The sequence below is a fragment of the Pelodiscus sinensis genome, chromosome 2 (genome assembly GCF_049634645.1).
Source record: "Pelodiscus sinensis isolate JC-2024 chromosome 2, ASM4963464v1, whole genome shotgun sequence".
NCBI lineage: Eukaryota > Metazoa > Chordata > Testudines > Trionychidae > Pelodiscus > Pelodiscus sinensis.
The window spans coordinates 64,472,232-64,491,383 of NC_134712.1; the positions used below are offsets into that span (position 1 = coordinate 64,472,232).

Genomic DNA, 19,152 nt, shown 5'->3' on the forward strand with positions numbered 1-19,152 from the left:
GTAAAAGAAGGTTTATTTTGTTTGACCTTGTGTAGAGGGGTTTGGAAAGGAAAACTAGAGGACTCTATATTGTAAATCTTACTGCATTTGAAATTACTTTATAAAACACTAGTTTGTTAGAAACTAGCAACTTTCAGATGTCAAAGATGAAGTATTTAGAGAGCTCTTCCTGAATGCCCGAATATCACCTGTTGCACCTGCACACTTACGTTGATTACTGGGAAACATAAGAATATAAGCTTAAGCAATGGTGCTTTTCCTATGGAGGGGACTAACTTGCATCTAATTAAAGGCCTAACCCAGATGATGTAATTAAGGCCATATTCTAGCTTCAGTGACTCTCTCACTGACAATGAGGCTTAAAAGTTAAGTAGATTATTCTTCGGATAGCAACTACGTTCATACTGTTATCCTTGAATTTGGCCTCTTGAGTTTGGAAGGGACATATAAAAACAATGTAAGATACTTCTAGGATTGCTGAGCTTTTTGCTTTAGCATATGTGAATATTAAATATTCAATTTGCATGCACATGCATTCAATTCACCGGAGTAGCTCAGTGCCTTCAGGTTTTTATTCTCAGACTTGGCTACATTAGTTCACACTTAAAGACTTTTGTTGCAACTATAAGAATGAAAAACTTTTTTTTTTTTTAAGATCTTAGTCTTCAAAATGTGAATCTGCTATGGGAGCTGAATTATCAGCATCAAATGGGCAGAACATTTGACCATTTCACAACTTTAATTACTGAGCCCAGTCTTGTCAGACACTGGGGCCAGGTCTACACTAGATCTGGAAAGTCAGCTTAAGGTACACAGCTGACGTCAGCTTACCGTACACCAAGTATAGTAGCTTCCACACAGCAGGAGGCTAATGGGAGCAAACACTCCCATCAGCTTGCCTTACTCCTTGCAACTGGGAGGAGTACAGGTGTTGGTTGGAGCTGCTCTCAGCATTCAACTGAGTTTAAGAAAGATGGATCTAGACAATGCTTGGTCCTGCCATGAGGACAAGGGGACTGGACTTGATGAAGAATCAAGAAGAACAAATGAAGTTAATGGGTAGCAGGTTTAAAACTAATAAAAGGAAGTTCTTCTTTACACAGCGTGTAGTCAACCTGTGGAACTCCTTGCCAGAGGAGGCTGTGAAGGCTGGAACTATAACAGAGTTTAAAGAGAAGCTAGATAATTTCATAGAGGTTGGGTCCATAAAAGGCTATTAGCCAGGGGATAGAAATGGTGTCCCTGGCCTCTGTTTGTGGAAGGCTGGAGAAGGATGGCAGGAGACAAATCGCTTGATCATTGTCTTTGGTCCATCTTCTCTGGGGCACCTGCTGCTGGCCACTGTTGGCAGACAGGCTACTGGGCTAGATGGACCTTTGGTCTGACACAGTACGGCCGTTCTTATGTATGTTCTTATGATCGCTCAGTTTTTTCCAGTTCTAGTATTCTATGATTTTATATATTCGAATTGGAAAAGGTAAAGAGAAGAGAAACAAAAATTAAGGATATGGTACAGCTTCTGTATGAGGAAAGATTAAAAAGACTGGGACTTCCCCTATGGGGATGATATAATGGTCTATAAAAACATCATGAATGCTGTAGAAAAGGTAAATAAGGAAGTGTGTGTTCTTTCACAATATTACAACTGTCAGTCATCCAATGAAATTAATAGACAGTAGGTTGAATACAAACATAAGGAAGTTCTACTTCATGTAACACACAATCAACCTGTGGCTCTCATTGCCAAGGAATGTTTTATAGGCCAAGACTATAAAGGAGGTAAAAAATGAGATATGGCCGTTAGCCAAGATAATCAGGGATGTAGTCCTATGCTCTGAATATTCTAAGTCTCTGAGTACAGAAGCTGGTTGAAGGCAACAGGAGATAAATCACTCCATCTACATGTTTTGTTAGTCTATAAAGTGCTACCAGACCATTTGTTGTTTTTTCCTGACTTTTCTGTTCGATCATTCTTCCAAAGCAACTGGCATAAACCATTGTCAGACAGGATAGTGGGTTAGATGGATCGCTGATGTGACCTTTTATGGCTGTTCAGTTTTTTTTGTTGTAATGGCAGCGTAATTGCACAGTGCTATCTTATGACCTACAGATCGCATTCTGAAGTTTCTTGGAGAAAATGAACAAAATAATATTATCCAGTGATGTTAAAATGTGTTGGTTTTTGTAAATGTATAATGGCTGAATTTTTCAGCAGTTACATGAGGGGGAGGGGGAGAAGCTGTTGCTCTGCTTCTTGCGTGTACCACTCCCATCTGCCCCTCCTTCCCCTCTCCTCGTTGTGAGAGGGGGAGGTCGCTCTGTGGGAGCTGGTGCTTGTGAAAGCCAGCTTGGAGGCGGCAGCATGGGAGGGATGTACAGGCTTCCTGCATGTACAGGCTCCTACTGCTCCCTCCCCCCCCACTACCTCTGATATAGAGGCAGCAATGTGGGGGTTGGAGCCGCGTATAACCATGAGGGTTAACCGATGAGCCTAGACTCATCTGTTAAACATGTACACAGTCACATCCCTAGTAATGTTTACTTATTTAATGTGGCTTAACTATTCCATAGGAACAAGAAATGAGAGGCCTTCAGAACTGTGCTAAACGTGTCCTTGAGCTTGAAGCTACAGTCTCTCTCTTGCAAGAACAACTAGATGAGTGCAAAAAGCACTTGTATTCAGAAGTTCTTAAGAAGCAAAAACCCAAGAAGGGTTTATTTGCTAATATAAAGTCTACAGTAGCAGGGACTTCTAAAACACCCATCAGCAGAACCTTGGGGAAATCTGACGACTCTCCAACCACATCAAGAAAACAAGCTACTTTGGCACGTAAAGCAAAAGAATAACTCTAATCCTTAATGCATTATGTCTGTATTGATAAGAAACAGCAGTTGTAATTCTGAATTGTTGTTGACAACAATTTTGGAGGGAGAAAAAAGGCTAGCGTAGACACAGCCTTACCATCAACTTAACTGGGAGGATAAGCTATTAATAGAAAAAAAATCTGTCAAGTGTTTTCATTTACTAAAGAAATATGTAAATGTAAACTTAAATTGGGATTCTTATGAAGATATGATCATGGAAAGACAACAGACATGGATTTCCAGACTGCAGGAGAATAGTGCCTTGTGTCAAGGTTTGTGGTACATTCCTGTCTTTTTACTTTCCTTGTTTCTTTTTACATTTATTTCCAACATTTAATGGCATTTGTGTTCAACCATTTTGGGAAACAGCTTGTTCACTTTTACTGTTTCATTAGCTAATAGATACTGTTTGTAGAGGAGCTGGCTTCCTCCATTAATCTTATACTTGATGTCAGTTTACTGTGGAATTAAAATGTGAAATTTGGTACTCAGATTTCATTTAATGATATAGTCAGATGATGGAATGGTATGGAGCCACTGTTGATTTTAAATGCTTGTCATATCCCTAATTGTCTTCCTTTGGAAAGGAATGTCTGTTTGAAAGTCCCTCACTGTATTGTCTATGCAATCGACTTTTTAAAATTTGCTTACAATAAAGCTTGGGTTTTTTTTCAAGTCAATTCAAATTTGGTGTTAATTAGATCAAGAGATACATTTTGTAATTTGACCTTTGAATCCTTGACTACGTCTAGACTGGCATGATTTTCCACAAATGCTTTTAACGGAAAAGTTTTTCATTAAAAGCATTTGCGGAAAAGAGCGTCTGGATTGGCACGGATGCTTTTCCACAAAAGCACTTTTTGCGGAAAAGCGTCCGTGCCAATCTAGACAGGCTTTTGTGCAAAAAAGCCCCAATTGCCATTTTCGTGATCAGGGCTTTTTTGTGCAAAACAAATCTGAGCTGTCTACACTGACCCTTTTGCGCAAAAGGACTTTTGCCCGAACGGGAGCAGCATAGTATTTCCGCAAGAAGCACTGATTTCAGACAGTAGGAAGTCAGTGTTCTTGCGGAAATTCAAGTGGCCAGTGTAGACAGCTGGCAAGTTTTTCCACAAAAGCAGATGTTTTGTGGAAAAACTTGCCAGTCTAGACACAGCCCTTGTGTGTTAGCTTTGCTTCTACTTAAATATGATGCACTTGAAATCAAGAGGGCCATTACGTAATCTTAAAAGGAAACTTTCTCAAGAAATTTAGTGGGGCTAGGACAGAGTGGTGATTATAACCAGAAATAGTTCTTTTAGCCAGCTAATAGGTTAACTGCTTTAGAAACGTGTGCCAGCAACAAAGTTCTAAGAGTTGACCAGTTGCCTTAGTGAGGTTTACTGGTGACAGATTTGTTGCATTATATTAACAGCATTATACATATACATTTCAAAAGCCTTGAGTCATGTAGGAGGTCTTTCAGCATGTTTTCATCTCATCTTGGGCCTGACTCAGAGGCTGTCACTAGCATTGTGAAACACTAGATGGAGCAGCATTACTGTTGCAACACTCAGACTATCCTGTTTTTATAATAATTAAAAGCTCTAGTCTTGAAATTTCCTCTTTCCTCTGTCAACTAAATACTCGCAATCAGTTAAGAGAGTCTCTCTGTTAAAATACTCACAGAAATGTGTACTCAAGGACTTGTATGAACATGGAGAGGTATTTTAGGATGTAGGAAACACCCCAGAAAAGTAATACCCAGAGGGATTATTTGTCCTGTCAATACAGGTATCCACTGGACTCATCACAGCCATCCAAATTCCAAAGAAATATAGCCTTCTTGCAGATTGAGTCAAATGGCATTGTCTAGCCAGACCTCTCAGGACGAAATCAGAAATGATGATGAATGGAGGCTCTCCTTTTAAATGCTTTGGTTTATTATAGTAAACTGGTAACGTGATTAGGAATCTTGATGAACCCCAAACAATAGCTTTCAGAGAGGCTCAAGAGGTCATTTGATTTTTTTTTTTTTTCCTCGAACATGAGTTAAGCCACACATGCTTTCATCTGTGTTTGAACAAGGGGAATACGGTACACTTCAGTACACCTGTATTTCTAAACACTCCATTAGCTCTGCAGCCTCATACTGTATTTGATCCAATGTATAGCTCCTAGACATTTTCTGCAACTAGGATGACTTAAGTTAAATTTCGCAAACGCTATTTACAAGTGTTTAGGCTTTCTTAAATGTTTCAGTACACAAGCCTAGTGGTATTGTTTAAGATTGAGTTTTTAGCAGCTTTTTAGAAGAGATATACTAGTGTGGTGAGTAGTTTAGGATTCTAGATTAAGAGCCACTTATCTGGCTATTTATTTCCACTAAAATATTCAGCAGTGAAATGACTGTCTTGAGACCTCTGAACATCTCTTTTGAAATGAATGGGTATAAAAGGCAAGAATCAATTTTGTTTTGTCACTTTAAATAGTTATTTTGATTGTATAGCATCTGAACACTGACAGGATCTCTCCTGCATTCCTTGTACACAGAACTGTCAACCTGGGCTATAAAATCTGCTACTTTTTTTTTTGTCCCACAGATTATAACTACTATGGTACACATTTTTAAATTTAAGAGTTTATTACAATTAAAACATACAGTAAAATATTTACAATCTGTGGTTATTCAGCACATGGACGGACTGACTGACTTCATTCAGAAACCCATTATGCTTTACTAAATAAAGAAAAGCAATGTTTCTACTGCTCACTGTTTGGACTTCTGGTATGGTAAAGCATCACTAGTAGTTAGCTAGCCTCTTTTTTTAAAAAAAGCTTCTGTAAGTACCCTTTTTTCCCCCCCATAAATTGTTTTGTATTGTGCAGAAATTTTTTGTTTTAAGAACAGACCAGTGCTACTTTAACAAGTCTGTGTCCTCCTTTATATAATTGCACTTGTTATGCTTTGATAACTAACTTACTCATAACCTGATGATTCACTCATGACTTGAGAATTAGTTTAAATACAGTTTTGTTAATACACCTTGATCCTAGCAGAATATGCATTAAAAACTATGTAACAAGTAAATCAGCTATGGGTTTAACTGGTTATAAATTAATAGTAATTACATACTCAAAGCAGAATCAGTGTACAAACCCTTCAGTGTAATTTCACTGATTACAATATGCTTATAAGGTATGCTGCATTTTAATACCTTAATTTTGGCTAATCTTTAGAGAGGTTTCAGTTCCATCGAAACAGCAAAATATTACTGAATTACTCCTATTAAAATACCCATGAAAATGCTTTCTATAAGTAAAGGTAGTTTGAGGTACTGATTGTGATTCATCTGAGGGCTAGATAGTGCTCTCTTCAAAATCTCTAGGGGCGATTTGCCAGTGGCTTAAACCCACGGGAAAATTAAATTTTTGAGCAAGTGGTTCCAGGCTTAAATTCATGTTCCTCCATATGCAGAACAAGACACCATACTGTCTTTTTTGACCCAACTAGCACAATAATTGCTGTTTTATAATGCAATTTCACAATATTCTTACCTTGGTGCCTGTAAGAGACATGCTTTTCAAACCTTAGCAGTGGAAATGCTTGTGCTATGTATAAATGCAAAAGATAATTACAGTAAAATTACCTTTTTAACCCTTTCTTGAAGGAGATGATTACATCTTAAGCATTTGAGTCTTACAACAAGATACAGTACTCCAGATTCTGATGTAAAATAATCAGAAGCTAGAAAATCATGCTTCATATTTTTAATCTAAAATTTTGCTCCCAAATTAGCTTTGACTTTTCTATTAATAAATTGTTCATATTTATCTTGTAAAGTGTGCTGTCATTTAGAGTTTTTCAGCTGCAAATACTTCAAAAGTTTATACTGGTGGAACTGTATTTGGTCTGTTTCAAAGTTTGTCTTGTTTGGATGTTGATTTAGGCAAATAAAAAGATAACATCTAAAGAGAACTCTAAGCAGAGTGAACATTTAAATTAACCAAAGAAAAAGATGGTTTATTTCTAGGTAGAATGATTCTTCCAGTGAAATTTCAGCCTTCAGTTTCAGAAGCCACAATCTGTTAGGATATCCAAATACATGAAGTAACTGGTCTGCCCAGTTTGTCCGAACAATAGTCTATGCCAACTGGAAAATGTTTTTGCCCTATGGCTGCTGTTGATACTGCCCTTCTGTTGCTGTGTAGAAATCATCAAGCACACTCTGTAAATAATCAAATGTTGGCCTCTCTTCTGCTTTATCTTTCCAACATGTTTTCATGATATCATAAAGTTCAGCTGGACAGGCTTCCATGCGTGGCATCCGGTATCCACGCTGAAGAGCAACCATCACATCAGAATTACTCATACCTATATTAAAAAAAAAAGCTTTTTTAGAAGAAGATTTGTGTGTCCATGATTAAAGTGGAGCATTTCCTTTTGTTGTTACTCTACACTCCAAAAATTCAATTTGTTTATCTAATGGGGCAGTGCAAGATTTTTACTGTATTTTAAATTACCCAACATTGCTGGTGTCTTTAATTCAATTTAAAAAAAATAAAAGGAAAAGAACATGCTTTATTGAAATTAGTTTTAAAAATGCAGTGTTGTTTTTATGAAGTGAATTTTAATAAATTTGTTTAAATGGGAATTCCATCAGTATATTTTTCTTAATTCCTATAAACGCTTATTTGCTATGTTTTAACAGAAAAGGGCTATAATACTGCCTTTTAGTTTTTCAAACCTTAAGCATTGATTTAGCTGTGCTAAAACAAAGCACTACTCCAAATTTCTTAGTTTTATCTCTTTTCTATAAGGCTTAGTGAAAAGCAAGCCTTTTCCACGTTAATCCTATCTTTCTGGCTCATCTTGGTTCAGTCTCTTTAAACATTTGCTCAGTTATGTAAAAATTGAGAACTGTACTTGATTTGGTGATTGTCTCTTTTCTGTTTGGTTTTATAAAAAGCAATCCCCTTTTCTTGGCACAACCAGACCCTTGTATTTTAAGTTATGAGGAGAGGCAGCCGTATACCGAATTTGGTGTCTCCTAAAAGGTAGGACCAAGTGATAGAAATGTAGCCATGTTAGTCTGGTGTAGCTGAAACAAAATACAGGACTATGTAGCACTTTATCTTGTTAGTCTTTAAAGTGCTACATAGTCCTGTATTTTCTTTTAGGAGACAAACTCACTAAAATAAATAGTTGATTAAAGCTAGCAAAGACCAATTAAACAAATCTTATGCAATTACCTGGCAATTTACTTCTAACTACTGTATTGTCTTGGAGTTCAGTACTTAGAGGCTGTACATTTATCTTTGTCTTACAGAGCGTACATGTAAATTCATCCGCAAAAACCCTCTGATGTAGGGCTCTGGCTGTAGACAGTGCTCCTACGTTCCTCATGCCTTTCCACAACATGAATTGAATTCCAAAAATCCGAATGTTGGAAAAACCAGGAAACAGTTGGGTTCTTTCTCAAGGCCCTCTCTGTATTCACAACTTATGGGCTGAGACAGGTCAGGCTCCAACTCCTTTGAAAAGGTTGTGTCATGAGATCTCTTGCAAAAGGGTTGTATTGCCTTACTCTGAGGCTAGGTTTACACTGGTGGCATCTTGCGCAAGAAGTCTTGTGCAAGAAAACGTCCACACTGCCATGTGCGAGCTGTGCTTTTGCGCAAGAGCGCCCATGGCAGTGTGGATTCTCTCTTGCACAAGCTCTGATGGTCATTTTAGCCACAGGGCTTTCTTGTGCAAGAAATCCCTGCCGAGCGTCCACACTGCCCTCTTGCGCAAGAGTGCTTATACCTGATAAAGAGTGTAACTCTTGCGCAAGGAGCCCTCTTACCACGCCGTACCATACATTTCCTTGCGCAAGAGCGGGCAGGCAGTGTGGACACTGCAGATTCTTGTGCAAGAACGGCCGTACTTGCACAAAAGAATAGCCTGAATGTATCCTCCACCCCCTTTGCTCCTTCATGGTCATGGCAGAGAGTGAACTGAATCCACATTTGTGTTTTTGGGACAGTATTTTCTCATGCTTAGCTTTAGATCGGGACTGCATCCAGCTTGGGACGGGGAGAGAAATATGTGCTTCTTTGAGCACTACAGGACATGGGCAAGGAGAAAGACTTCATGTACTACCCCCACCCCATCTCTCAGCTCCCATTGGCCAGAAACTGGCCCACAGGAGCAGCCTGGACCTTATTTGTGGGGCAAGCAGTACACAAAGTACCCCCTGCCAGACTCTCAGCACTCAGAGCCCATGGCCCCCACAGCTGGCTACCTGTGAGCAGCATGTGGGGTATGGAAGGCAGGGAACCTGGCTGAGGTGCCTGTTAGGCTACCCACATAGCCCAAGAGTGTAAAGGGTTTGGGTTATGTCTACATTGCAGAGCTTTTCTGGGATACTGCTGGTATCCTGGAAAAAGTCTGCTGTGTCCAAGGAATGCATCCACTTTTTCAAAAGAGTTTCTTAAAAAAAAAAAAGCAGACATGTTCTTTCGGCATCCCTGTATTCCTCATTATATGAGGAATAAGGGATGTTCCAAAAGAGGTTTTTCAGAAATTTGGCCCTGTGTAGTTAGGCCAAATTTTGGAAAAACCTCTTCCGAAAAAAAAGTGGAAAAAGAGATGCAAATTGCAGTTTGCAATTTGCATCTCTTTTTCTGACTTTGCAGTCTAAACATAGCCTTGCACCCTCCCAGAGCAGGCACCGTAGCTCCTTACCCCAGCTCACAAACCCTGCTTTGGATTTTGTAAGTAAGTCTCAGGGTAGTCATTTAGTCTAACTTTAAAAACAATGAGTAGTGTAGCACTTTAGAGATTAAGGATAATATATAAGATCATGATAAAGCCCACTTATGACAATGCAATAAAGAAAATAAAGTTCTGTAAATAGTTGGAATAGTACAAGTTAGTTTAGTGCAGGCAGCTCTTCCAATGTCCCAGGTGACCTCAATAATTTACCTGGACTAGGTCCAGCTTGAAAGCCCTGCACCCATTGATAATACTGGAAAGAGACTTCCATGCTTAGATCACTGTGTAACCTTATGTACTCTGCCACACTTCCACTCTTTGCATGGTTGCTTAGTGAAGCTTCCATTTGGGGAGGCAGTAGCTTCCCTGCCCACTGTCTCCCTCCTCTCTTCCTGTGTCCTTGCTCCCTGTGTGCTTGTCTCCTAGTCCAATCCCTGAATCCAAGCAAATAATTATTGTAAAAACCCTCCACTTTTCTCAACAAAATGGAGCATGTTTTGTACCATGTGCTAGACATGTAGAAGGTACCTAATTAAGAGCACTAAATTTGAGAGTAAGAAATGTCTCAGGTTTATTCTATACCCTCATAGCAGATCTGCAGGCAGCTTGCAAACACCCCAAGCTCCTCTAATTGATCCCGGGGAACAGAGAATGGCAAGCACTAGTTAAAGGTCACTGAGAAATCTGTCCTTGCTTCACACAATCAAACAAGATGTCAGGCCTTGCCCTTAGTTTGCATTTGCTTCCTGACAGGAAGAAGGTAATTAGAATCAGACTGCAAAATTTACCTTGTTTTAACTTCTTCACACAAACAAGTTGAGGGCTTCCTATGTTGATTCCTTCAACAGCAGTAAACACCTCAGACAGTGAATAAAAATTGCCAGGGGCCATGCCAGTAAAATACAGGCTGTCTGCTGCTAATACCACCAGCACCCGTTCAGCTCACTGAACCAAGAAAGTAAAGTGTCCCACTGAGGCAGCATGATGGTGCCAGCTTTATGTACCAATATCCCTAGGGGTGAAGGAAGCAAATCCCGAGCCCTGTTCTCACGAGGCAAATGTAATCTCCCAGCCACTGATCAGAGTTGAGACCTATCCTGCCTGTAACTTCTGTCTTCCTTGCCACATCATCCTTCCTCCCTCTACACCGCGCTCTCCCTAAGCTCCCACTGCTCAAGATCACTGCTCTCCCCAACCAAGTGCTCCTGCTGCCCGGCCCAGCACAGAATTTGAACAAGTAAACAAAAAAAAATTGCCCTGGCTCATGCCTCTGCTTGCTTGTGGGAAACCTCTGAAGGGCTCCTCCACTGGCTCAGGAGGAGGGGGAGGCATTCCTCTTGGCCATTTATTGTTCTGGCTGCAAGTTTTTCCCACTTAGCAGACCAACACAGGCGGTACCTGCTGCCACAGATGATCCAGCCCTCCCTTCAGCACGCACACATCATAAAGCTGGCTGGCCTGCCTGTGTCTTTGAATAGCCCTTTGAAAGTGAAGAGGGGCAGGAGGTGGCCCAGTGGAGCCCCGCTCTCACTACCACTGCCTCTTCTGGCAACTTGCTCCAGCATCACACAATGGGAGGAGACGTTATCCCATAATATCCCAAATTGAAATTCTCCAGTAATCCAGGAGCAGGGGCTGCTGCATAAATAATGCAGAAAGAGTTTAAAAGACACTTTGCAAATTGCACTGCGCAGCATTTTCCATCTGCTGACATCAAAGCACCTAACTAAAGCCAAAGTATTTACACACACTCCTGTGAAGCAGGCAAGTATTATTGTTACCCTTTTTTTTGGGGGGGGGGGGGGGGGAATGGAAAAACTGAGGCACAGGATAATTCAATTCCTTATCCACTGGGGTTTTTTTTAAATCAGTGGAAAAACTCCCCTTGAGACCAAGCCTTAAATGCTAGGTGCAGTGTCATACTGGAAGTCTGTGACAGGAAAACCATTAAGAAACCCCCTGATCTTCACCTTTCTAGCAGAGGGGAGCATGGGTCACTGGCTGCATTGAGGTGGAGAGATCGCCCTGAAACCCCAGCCTCCCCCAGTACAGGAACTCAGCGAGAGGCTGCATCTCGCTCTCTCAATGTAATGGCTGGCTCTGGTTCTCTGTGCCAGGTGTGGCTGGCAGGGCTCAGCCCAGCATGAGCCAAGTGTGGAGGGGGTTATTGTGGGGGGATCTAGGTGTGGGGCAGTCTGGGTATGGGCCACTCAGTGGAGATCTGGATGCTCGGTGCAGGTTCTGTTGTAGGAGCAATTGGACTCTGGCTGAGCTCAGTGGAGGAGTCGAGGGGAGGTGGGGGCTTGATATGGGGTTCAGGTGCTGGGGAAGTGGGACTTCATAGGATAGGGGGTCCAGGTGCAGCTTGCTGGGGCTCAGTGGGGTGTGGGGAGCTTGTTGGATGAGTCCAGGTTTAGAGGAACAGGGCTTGGCAGGGTGAGGATTAGATGGGCCTGCTTAACCAGGAAGTCCCAGCTGCTGCTGCGTAGGGATGTCAATGAGCAGTCCACTAGACAATCAACCGACAAGCCTAGGCTGATGGGTTAATCTGCTGACAACTGGCACGCCCCCCCCACACACACACACACTTGCTGCCGGTTCCCCCCAGGACCTTCTCTGTGGTGCCACTTGCTATCCCCCCCACATTACTGCCTCTAAGAGAAGTAGCAGTAGGGGGAAGGGAGCAGGGGAGGCTGCCACGGAACAGCCTCTGTCCCCCGTGAGTTCAGACCCCCGCCCACGGACAGGGGCTGCTGCCACCCTATGCTGCTGTCTCTGTCAGCTAGTCTGCGCAGGGAGCTGAATTTTCAACTGGCTCCCCTTGCAGACTGGCTCCCGCCTGGCACCAATGCAAGCTGGCAGGGTACGCCCCAGGAGTGGGGCCAGATTGCACTGGCTGCTGGCCCCACCCCGGGGACTATAGAATAGTGGAGTAATGGATAGGAAGGAATTCATGCTGTTACTTGTCCGTTCCATTACTTGATAGCTAACATCCCTATTGCTCAGGGCACTCGACATGAGGGACCCTGCTTCCCCCTCCTCCCCTGATTCTTCCTCCCCTTTTCTTCTCCATCCCTCTCACTCCCCATTCCATCCCACTGCCTATTCCCCCCACTTCTCTCATTGCCCCCCCCCCCCAACTCCACTGCAGGCCACAAAAAACAGGAAGCCTGTGGGGGGAGGACAAGAAGGGGAGGGGACCGGGTAGCTGTCTCTGCAGGGCTCCTTAGGCTAGGCAACCCCACACCACCACCACCACTGCACACACTAGCAAGGGGGAGGGGAACTATGGGGAGCGCATGTGGAGAGAGGGCAAAGGGAGAAAAGCCAGCAGCAGGCTCAGTAGCAACTGGGCTGGGAAAGTGAAACCAAACCCACCCTCACTCCTCACACTAGTAAGGTGGTGGGGGGGAGGAGGGGAGGGCAACGGAACAGGGAGAGTGCAAAGGAGGAGAAGGGGGGAGCAAGGAGGAAGCCCACTTTGCCCACCCTGGGCCAAGGTGCAGGGAGGGATTGGACAGGGAGGGAGCTAAACGGGCAAGCACCACAGCAGCAGGGACACAGGAAGCCAGGCGTAGTGGTCTCTACAGGGCAGGGCTGGCTCTCCTCTGGGATCTGCTGTGCTGAGAATGCTGCTGCAGTAAGGCAAGCCCATGTGACTAACTGGAGCTTTGTGTCTGTGCCATACAGGTTCAGGGGCAGCGGCTGAGGAGGCTCCTTGCTACTCTGCCTTCCCAGCTGCCCTGGAGCCTGCCTGAGCCACACTAACCATTCCACAGCTACCCCACGGACAAATTGGAGGCAGGGCGGAGACAGCACAGACCCAGCGTTGGGTAGGCAGAGCCTCCCTCTGCCTTACACTCATGCTTTGCACTTGAAGCAGGCCCATACATAGGGGGTGCAAATGATGCAACCCCCCCATAATCTTTCATGATCTGCCATGGGGCCAATTCCAGCCTGTCTGGGAAAGCAGAGGTGGTTACACAGCCAGCTTCCCTCCCCCGGGCTCTGGCCGGCCGGGGGAAGCCTGGGGCTGATTCCACACTTCCTCCCACAGCTCACATACCCCTTACGCACAGAAATTCCTGCATATGGGCCTGCTAAGGGAGACATGCTCATCTGATCTTCCAATGCCTCTGCAGAGCTTCTTACACAGGAGCCAAGAGGCACGTTATCAGTCTGGTCTCAGCACCACCTTCTGCCATGGGCTCAATCAGAATCTCTTTGGCCTTACTCTGCAAGACAATCTCTCCCGCAGCACTATCTGGCATTGGTTAAAAGGCTGTGCCCATTTGTTCTTCAAAGTGTCAGACTCTTGGGTGCCATCACAGGTTGTAACAATCGTGCCTACTCCTCAAGCAATACCATGACACCAATTCTGAATCTGTCCTCAGCTGCCTCATGATGAGATTAGATGTCTGATTGTGTAATAACACATTTCCCCTGAGGCACTGTTTCCTCTTCTGTTTTACATCAGTTATCTTCTGTACACTTTTGGGACAATACCCCCCCTCAGCTTGTGAGGCACCCTGTCACATGCGCTTCCACTGCCTGCTCCGCTGGTCCCACTCTGAAACTACTTCAGGGTACCGTCAACCTCTTTGTCCTTGGACACTCCCTCTCACTTCCTCAAGACATCAGGCATCCTGGAAAGAAACCCAGGGCCACCTTCAGTTATTTACAGAGCCCTCCATCTAGGAATCCTTAACCCTTTTGAAAGATGCAAGACCAGCTCCAGGAAAGCCCTTAGTGCTAGCACTGAGCCCCTACCCCCCTTTGGCACAGATAGCCCCTCTAGCCATCATGAGACCCCAGTCTTGCTCTAACAAAGGTTTGGGGTGGGATTCACAGGCAAGGGGAAGTATGAGTGATTCTGTAGCTAAGTGGAGGGTGCTTCCCTGGGAAGCTCAGTTTCCAGCCCCTGTCCCTCTACCCCTTCTCGTTTGTTTAATTTATACATAGTGGCAGATTTTACCATACCCCACTGAATAGGGCACCCTCTGGGGAGAGACCAAAGCTGAAATCTCTTCTCTGCTTCAAGATGAGGATGCAGTTGAAACTGGGTTTCCCACAACCTGAATGAGTGCTCTCGCGGGGTTAAAGCTTATACACAGGGCCTTTCTTCTACTCAAAGCATGCCTCCTAGCTCATTGCCAAAGGCAAGAGCCATGCTTAGCATGAGAGTGCTGACAGGCTTAGACAGACAGAGCTGTCCAGACTTAGGCAGCTCTTTATGGGCCTGTCCCCACCCCAAACACTGGAGTGCCTACAGTGTTATACAACAGCTGGACAGGGGTTCTGTGAATGCTGGTGCCTACCTAGGGGACAGGCCTTTATCTCCCCTCTTTAACACTTACATTTCCTTCCTTGTTCTTCTTAAATTAGCATTTCACCCCTGTTGTGTACATAGCGAGACCCCACTGCCAAACAGCCTCACTGGAATAGGAAATATTGAACACTGGTAAGTCTTTCCTAGAAAGCCAGTACAGTAAAACTCCCGATAGTCCGGCATCCACTTCTTCGGCACTCCTGATACTCTGGCATCAAAATGCCAAGCTCTCCTGAGCAGCTGATTAAAAAGCCTGTCGCTCAGCACAGGTGCTGGTTGTAACCAGATGGAGCATAAGGTCGGGGGAGGGACTGGGATCGTGTTACAGTATGGAGAAGAGCATTTTGCTTCAGCGAAGGGGAAAGGGGAGGGGAGAGGGGGGAGGATCAGGTTACAGCAGGGAGGAGCTGCGAAGAGGAAAGGGGAGGGGAGAGGGAGGGAGATTGTGTCCTGGCCAGCTGTTAAGCCGTGCAGCTGTACTGGACCTCCTGATTCTCTGGCAAATCTGATAATCCGGCACCACCTAGGTCCAAAAGGTGCCAGATTATCGGAAGTCTACTGTAGTTCCTGGTTTAAAGACTCTGGTGAGGAGAGCTGTTCTACCCTCCATATATCTCCCCATCTTTGTGGTTCAAGGTTCAATGTAGGAACCCGGTGCTACAGTTGGTATTGAGCTAAGAATTTCTTGCCTACTCCCCTGTTGCTCAGGCACTACTGGTTTAATCTCCCACAAGTGGGAATGCAGAGAGGCCCTTTAAGCACAAAAAGGTTACTCATTCTTAACTGTTCTTGGCATTCACGGAAGCTGCCCACCTTCCCCTCTGCTTCAGCATTCTGGTAAAGATTAGCAGTCTCAAGAGTGGGACACAGAAGTGACTTGGGTGGGGTGAACTGCCCTCTACCGCAGAGGACTGTGTCATCATGGGAGAACTCGGGTGGAGTTCTCGCATGGCCATGGCTTTGGGATTGCTACTAGGGCATTACCCCACAATGTAAGTGCCCAGAGTGGTGAACGATAAAATCCTTGTTAAAGGTGACACTTTGCTATAATCTTAACCTCTGCACACGAGGGAGACCCCCATGCTTTATCCTCTTCTGTGTCTGAATGAACAAGGGCCAGTACTGCCCAGAGCAATGGTCCACAAATTCTCCTAAGCCCAGCAGTGATGATGGTGCTCAGCCAGTCTTCATGCTATATACCCCAGGCCACAGCCTTCCCTATAATAATGCCTGTTTGCTGCACCGTGGGTCCTCAGAACTGTGAGAGTGCAAGTACGGAGTTAGAATTTCGCTGGGCTCTAGTAAATGGCAGGTTGAGTTAGGGAGGGTAAAGTAAAAGGGCAGACTTAAGGTTACAGCAAAGTCTCCCCCTGTGGCTGGATTGCCAACGTTTTATGTTGGACATTAAACTACTCCATGCAAAAGATCACTAAGAACACAGGGGAGAGCTGAGCCCCTGCACTCACAGCTTGCTAGTTGTGGAATGTCTCAAAGACAATGACACAACTAGTAGAACCACCCTCAGAGCTCATGGCCCCTACAGCTGTCCACTTTGAGCGTTGGAGGTGTGGAGGGCAGGCAACCTGCCTGAGGGACCTGCTGGGCTCCTCAGCTCCCCTGGGCTAGAAAGGCAGAAGGCTTAACTGAGGCATCTGTGTAAGAGCGCTAGGCATACCTCACTGTCCCATAGTTAGCAACGAACGGTACCAAGGGGAGCCTGGCTTTGCCTCTGCCTCACTGAGACAATCCTTTCTTCCACAATGAGGTAGAGTGGGAGACCTGTCCTCCTTCCCGCTACTGCACCGTCCCTACCCACAGTCAGCTACCCTTTTGTTATCCCCCATGCCTGGGTATGCTGTATGTGGTGCAGCAGGTTTTTGAGGAAAGTGAGACTGCAGGGTTCCCTACCTCCTCACGCCTACTGCTCAGGAGACACAAAGATGTTATCTATACTATTACATCAAGCACACCACTGGCTCCTAGACATGGAGCATCTCAAAAAAAAAAGGCCCTCGCCCTTTTAAGAATCAGAGCTGTGAATGCATGATTTCCCAGAACTGTGGCATGCAGCATTTCCCTACTTTCAGATCCCCTTTTCTGGCTCTCACTGCGCCTGCCTACCAGGCATTTCTTTTTTACCCCAATCCTTTAAGGATCTGTGAATGAGGCATGGACTGAGCTGCCCATTTCAGTGCCATGTATCAGGGGAGCCAACAGTTTTTGCGAGCCCCCGGGCATGGGGTGTGTGTGGGGGGGGGGAGGAGGGGGCAGGCTGGCTCCGCATTTATGGAAGGCACAGGGCCTTGGGTGGAACGGGTGGGGCCGGGGCACTGGTAGCTCTCAGCACTGCCGGACTGTGATTCTGACCCCAACCCCCAGCTCTCAGAGACAAGAGGACTGATTCTCCGGTAGCTATTTAAAGGGCCCAGGGTGGCGTGACAGAGCAGTGGCGGTAGCTATGAGCCTATGTCCCTTTAAATCGCTAGGTCCTGGTGTAATTGCCCCCTTTGGGATCCTCCCCCCATTCAGGGCCGGCTCGAGCCATTCCTGCACCCCTGACAGTGGGTGCGCGACGCATGTACAAACTCCCCCCCCCCCCCCCCCCCCCGGTGCGCTGCGCACCTTGCAGCTGCCACCAGGCGCCGCACGCCCGGGACAGGGGGCCATGTGGTGCCTCTTAGAGCTGCCGGGCCTAATGGCCCCAGGCATGTGGCGCCTGATGGCAGCTCTAAGGGGCGCTACGCAGCCAGGCATGTGGCGCCCCTTATAGCTGCCTTCAGGCGCCCCCCATAGGTTGGGGCTCCGGGCAGCTGCCCGGCTAGCCCCCCCCTTAATCCGGCCCTGCTCCTATTGGCAGGCTTACTACATACTGTCCTTCAAGAAGCTGCCCTTTAGAGGGGAGGAAAGTGACTTCCTGTGCTTGCTTCCCCCCTTACTCTACAATGCACAGGAGAGACACAGGTCTCATCTGGAGAATTGTGTTACACAAACACAACATTGCTCCCCCATGTTGCAGGCCCCCAAACATCCTGCCAGGACTCTTTTTGCTACCTTATCACACTGTTGACTACAAGTTGAGTGAGGTAAAATCCCTCTAAAACTGAGACACTCGAGGCTTTTAAATGTGCCCAAATTGTCTCTTGAACGGTAAACAACCTACAATTTGCTCATGAGCCAAATATGGGGAATTGAAGAATCTTGGACAAAGTCACACACAACGAGAATCAAAGGCAGCTCAGTCCAAAATTAATGGTTCAGCTACAAAAAGTGTCATTCAACCTACGCCTCTCAGCATTGAAGGTAGGTCTTTATACAGTCCTCTGAAAGCAGCCACCCTTCAACTGTATGGGCTTTGTGACTCGCCTAACATCACTACAGAGTCTGGAACAGATCCTAAGTCTCACATGCTAGCCCATTCCTTTAATCACAGCACAGCTCTTTCTACAGTCATTGTCCACTTTCATTACACATTCATTACACAGTGTTTCCAGCCTAACAGCCTAGCATGCGTGACTAGTTGATTAGGCACATCTACTTCAAAAGGCAGTGCAGTGGCAGAGGCTTGGGACTGCCGAATAAAGGATCTGGACACACATTTCAGCTCTGCTGTAAGTGCCTGTGTATAATTGCTGCAGGTATGAAGAATACTAGTTGCCTTCATCAAAGGTACAAATGTACATGTAAAATCTCTGCTGAGTGGATAGCTCCAGTTGGTAGGCGTCAAAGCAGTGACTGGAGGTGGGAAGAGTGTAAAGTTGCCCAACCCCATCCCTTGGGCTCAAAACTGCAAGGGAGATGCTCCGCACGCACAGAACCAGGTGATGCCTTCCTGCCCCTGCCATGTGGCACACTACAGAACCTAGAAACCAGCCAAGTTTATGAATGGATTTTCAGGCTGATATCCTAGTACCAAGTACTCCTATTCCCTCTCTCCATCTCACTCCATCTGTGGCCCCATAAGGACAATTTTGTAGCATATTATGTTGGGAGGAGACCTGTATGTTGGGAACCTCTTGGCCAGATGACCCCCAAACCTGTGACACACACTCTACTGCTACCCCTGTTTCAAGGCAATCTGCCCCATGTACAAGAACGTTAGAGTTCTTAGAAATTCTGCTGCAGCCTGTAACTATTGAAGTGTTGCTAGACAACAGCAGAGGGAAAGGCAGTATTATCATTAGAAGGGAGAACTGAAGCAGAGTGTGATTAAATGCTTTGG

General features: G+C 45.2%; 2 protein-coding genes across 12 annotated transcripts in view; one reads left to right on the forward strand and one right to left on the reverse strand.

Annotated features, from left to right (window-relative positions):
• Window positions 1-3,467, forward strand: part of LOC102446292 (kinesin-like protein KIF20A) — a 38,085-nt gene extending 34,618 nt beyond the window's left edge. For all 6 annotated transcript variants that reach the window (XM_075920674.1, XM_075920670.1, XM_075920672.1 and 3 more), the window contains exon 19: window positions 2,572-3,467. In XM_075920674.1, coding sequence (XP_075776789.1) covers window positions 2,572-2,847 — 276 coding nt within the window. In that variant the 3' untranslated portion in view covers window positions 2,848-3,467. The remainder of the gene's footprint in view (window positions 1-2,571) is intronic.
• Window positions 3,468-5,465: 1,998 nt separating this feature from the next.
• The window catches only part of LYN (LYN proto-oncogene, Src family tyrosine kinase), an 89,476-nt gene continuing 75,789 nt past the window's right edge, over window positions 5,466-19,152 (reverse strand). For all 6 annotated transcript variants that reach the window (XM_075920679.1, XM_075920678.1, XM_075920676.1 and 3 more), the window contains exon 13: window positions 5,466-7,219. In XM_075920679.1, coding sequence (XP_075776794.1) covers window positions 7,017-7,219 — 203 coding nt within the window. In that variant the 3' untranslated portion in view covers window positions 5,466-7,016. The remainder of the gene's footprint in view (window positions 7,220-19,152) is intronic.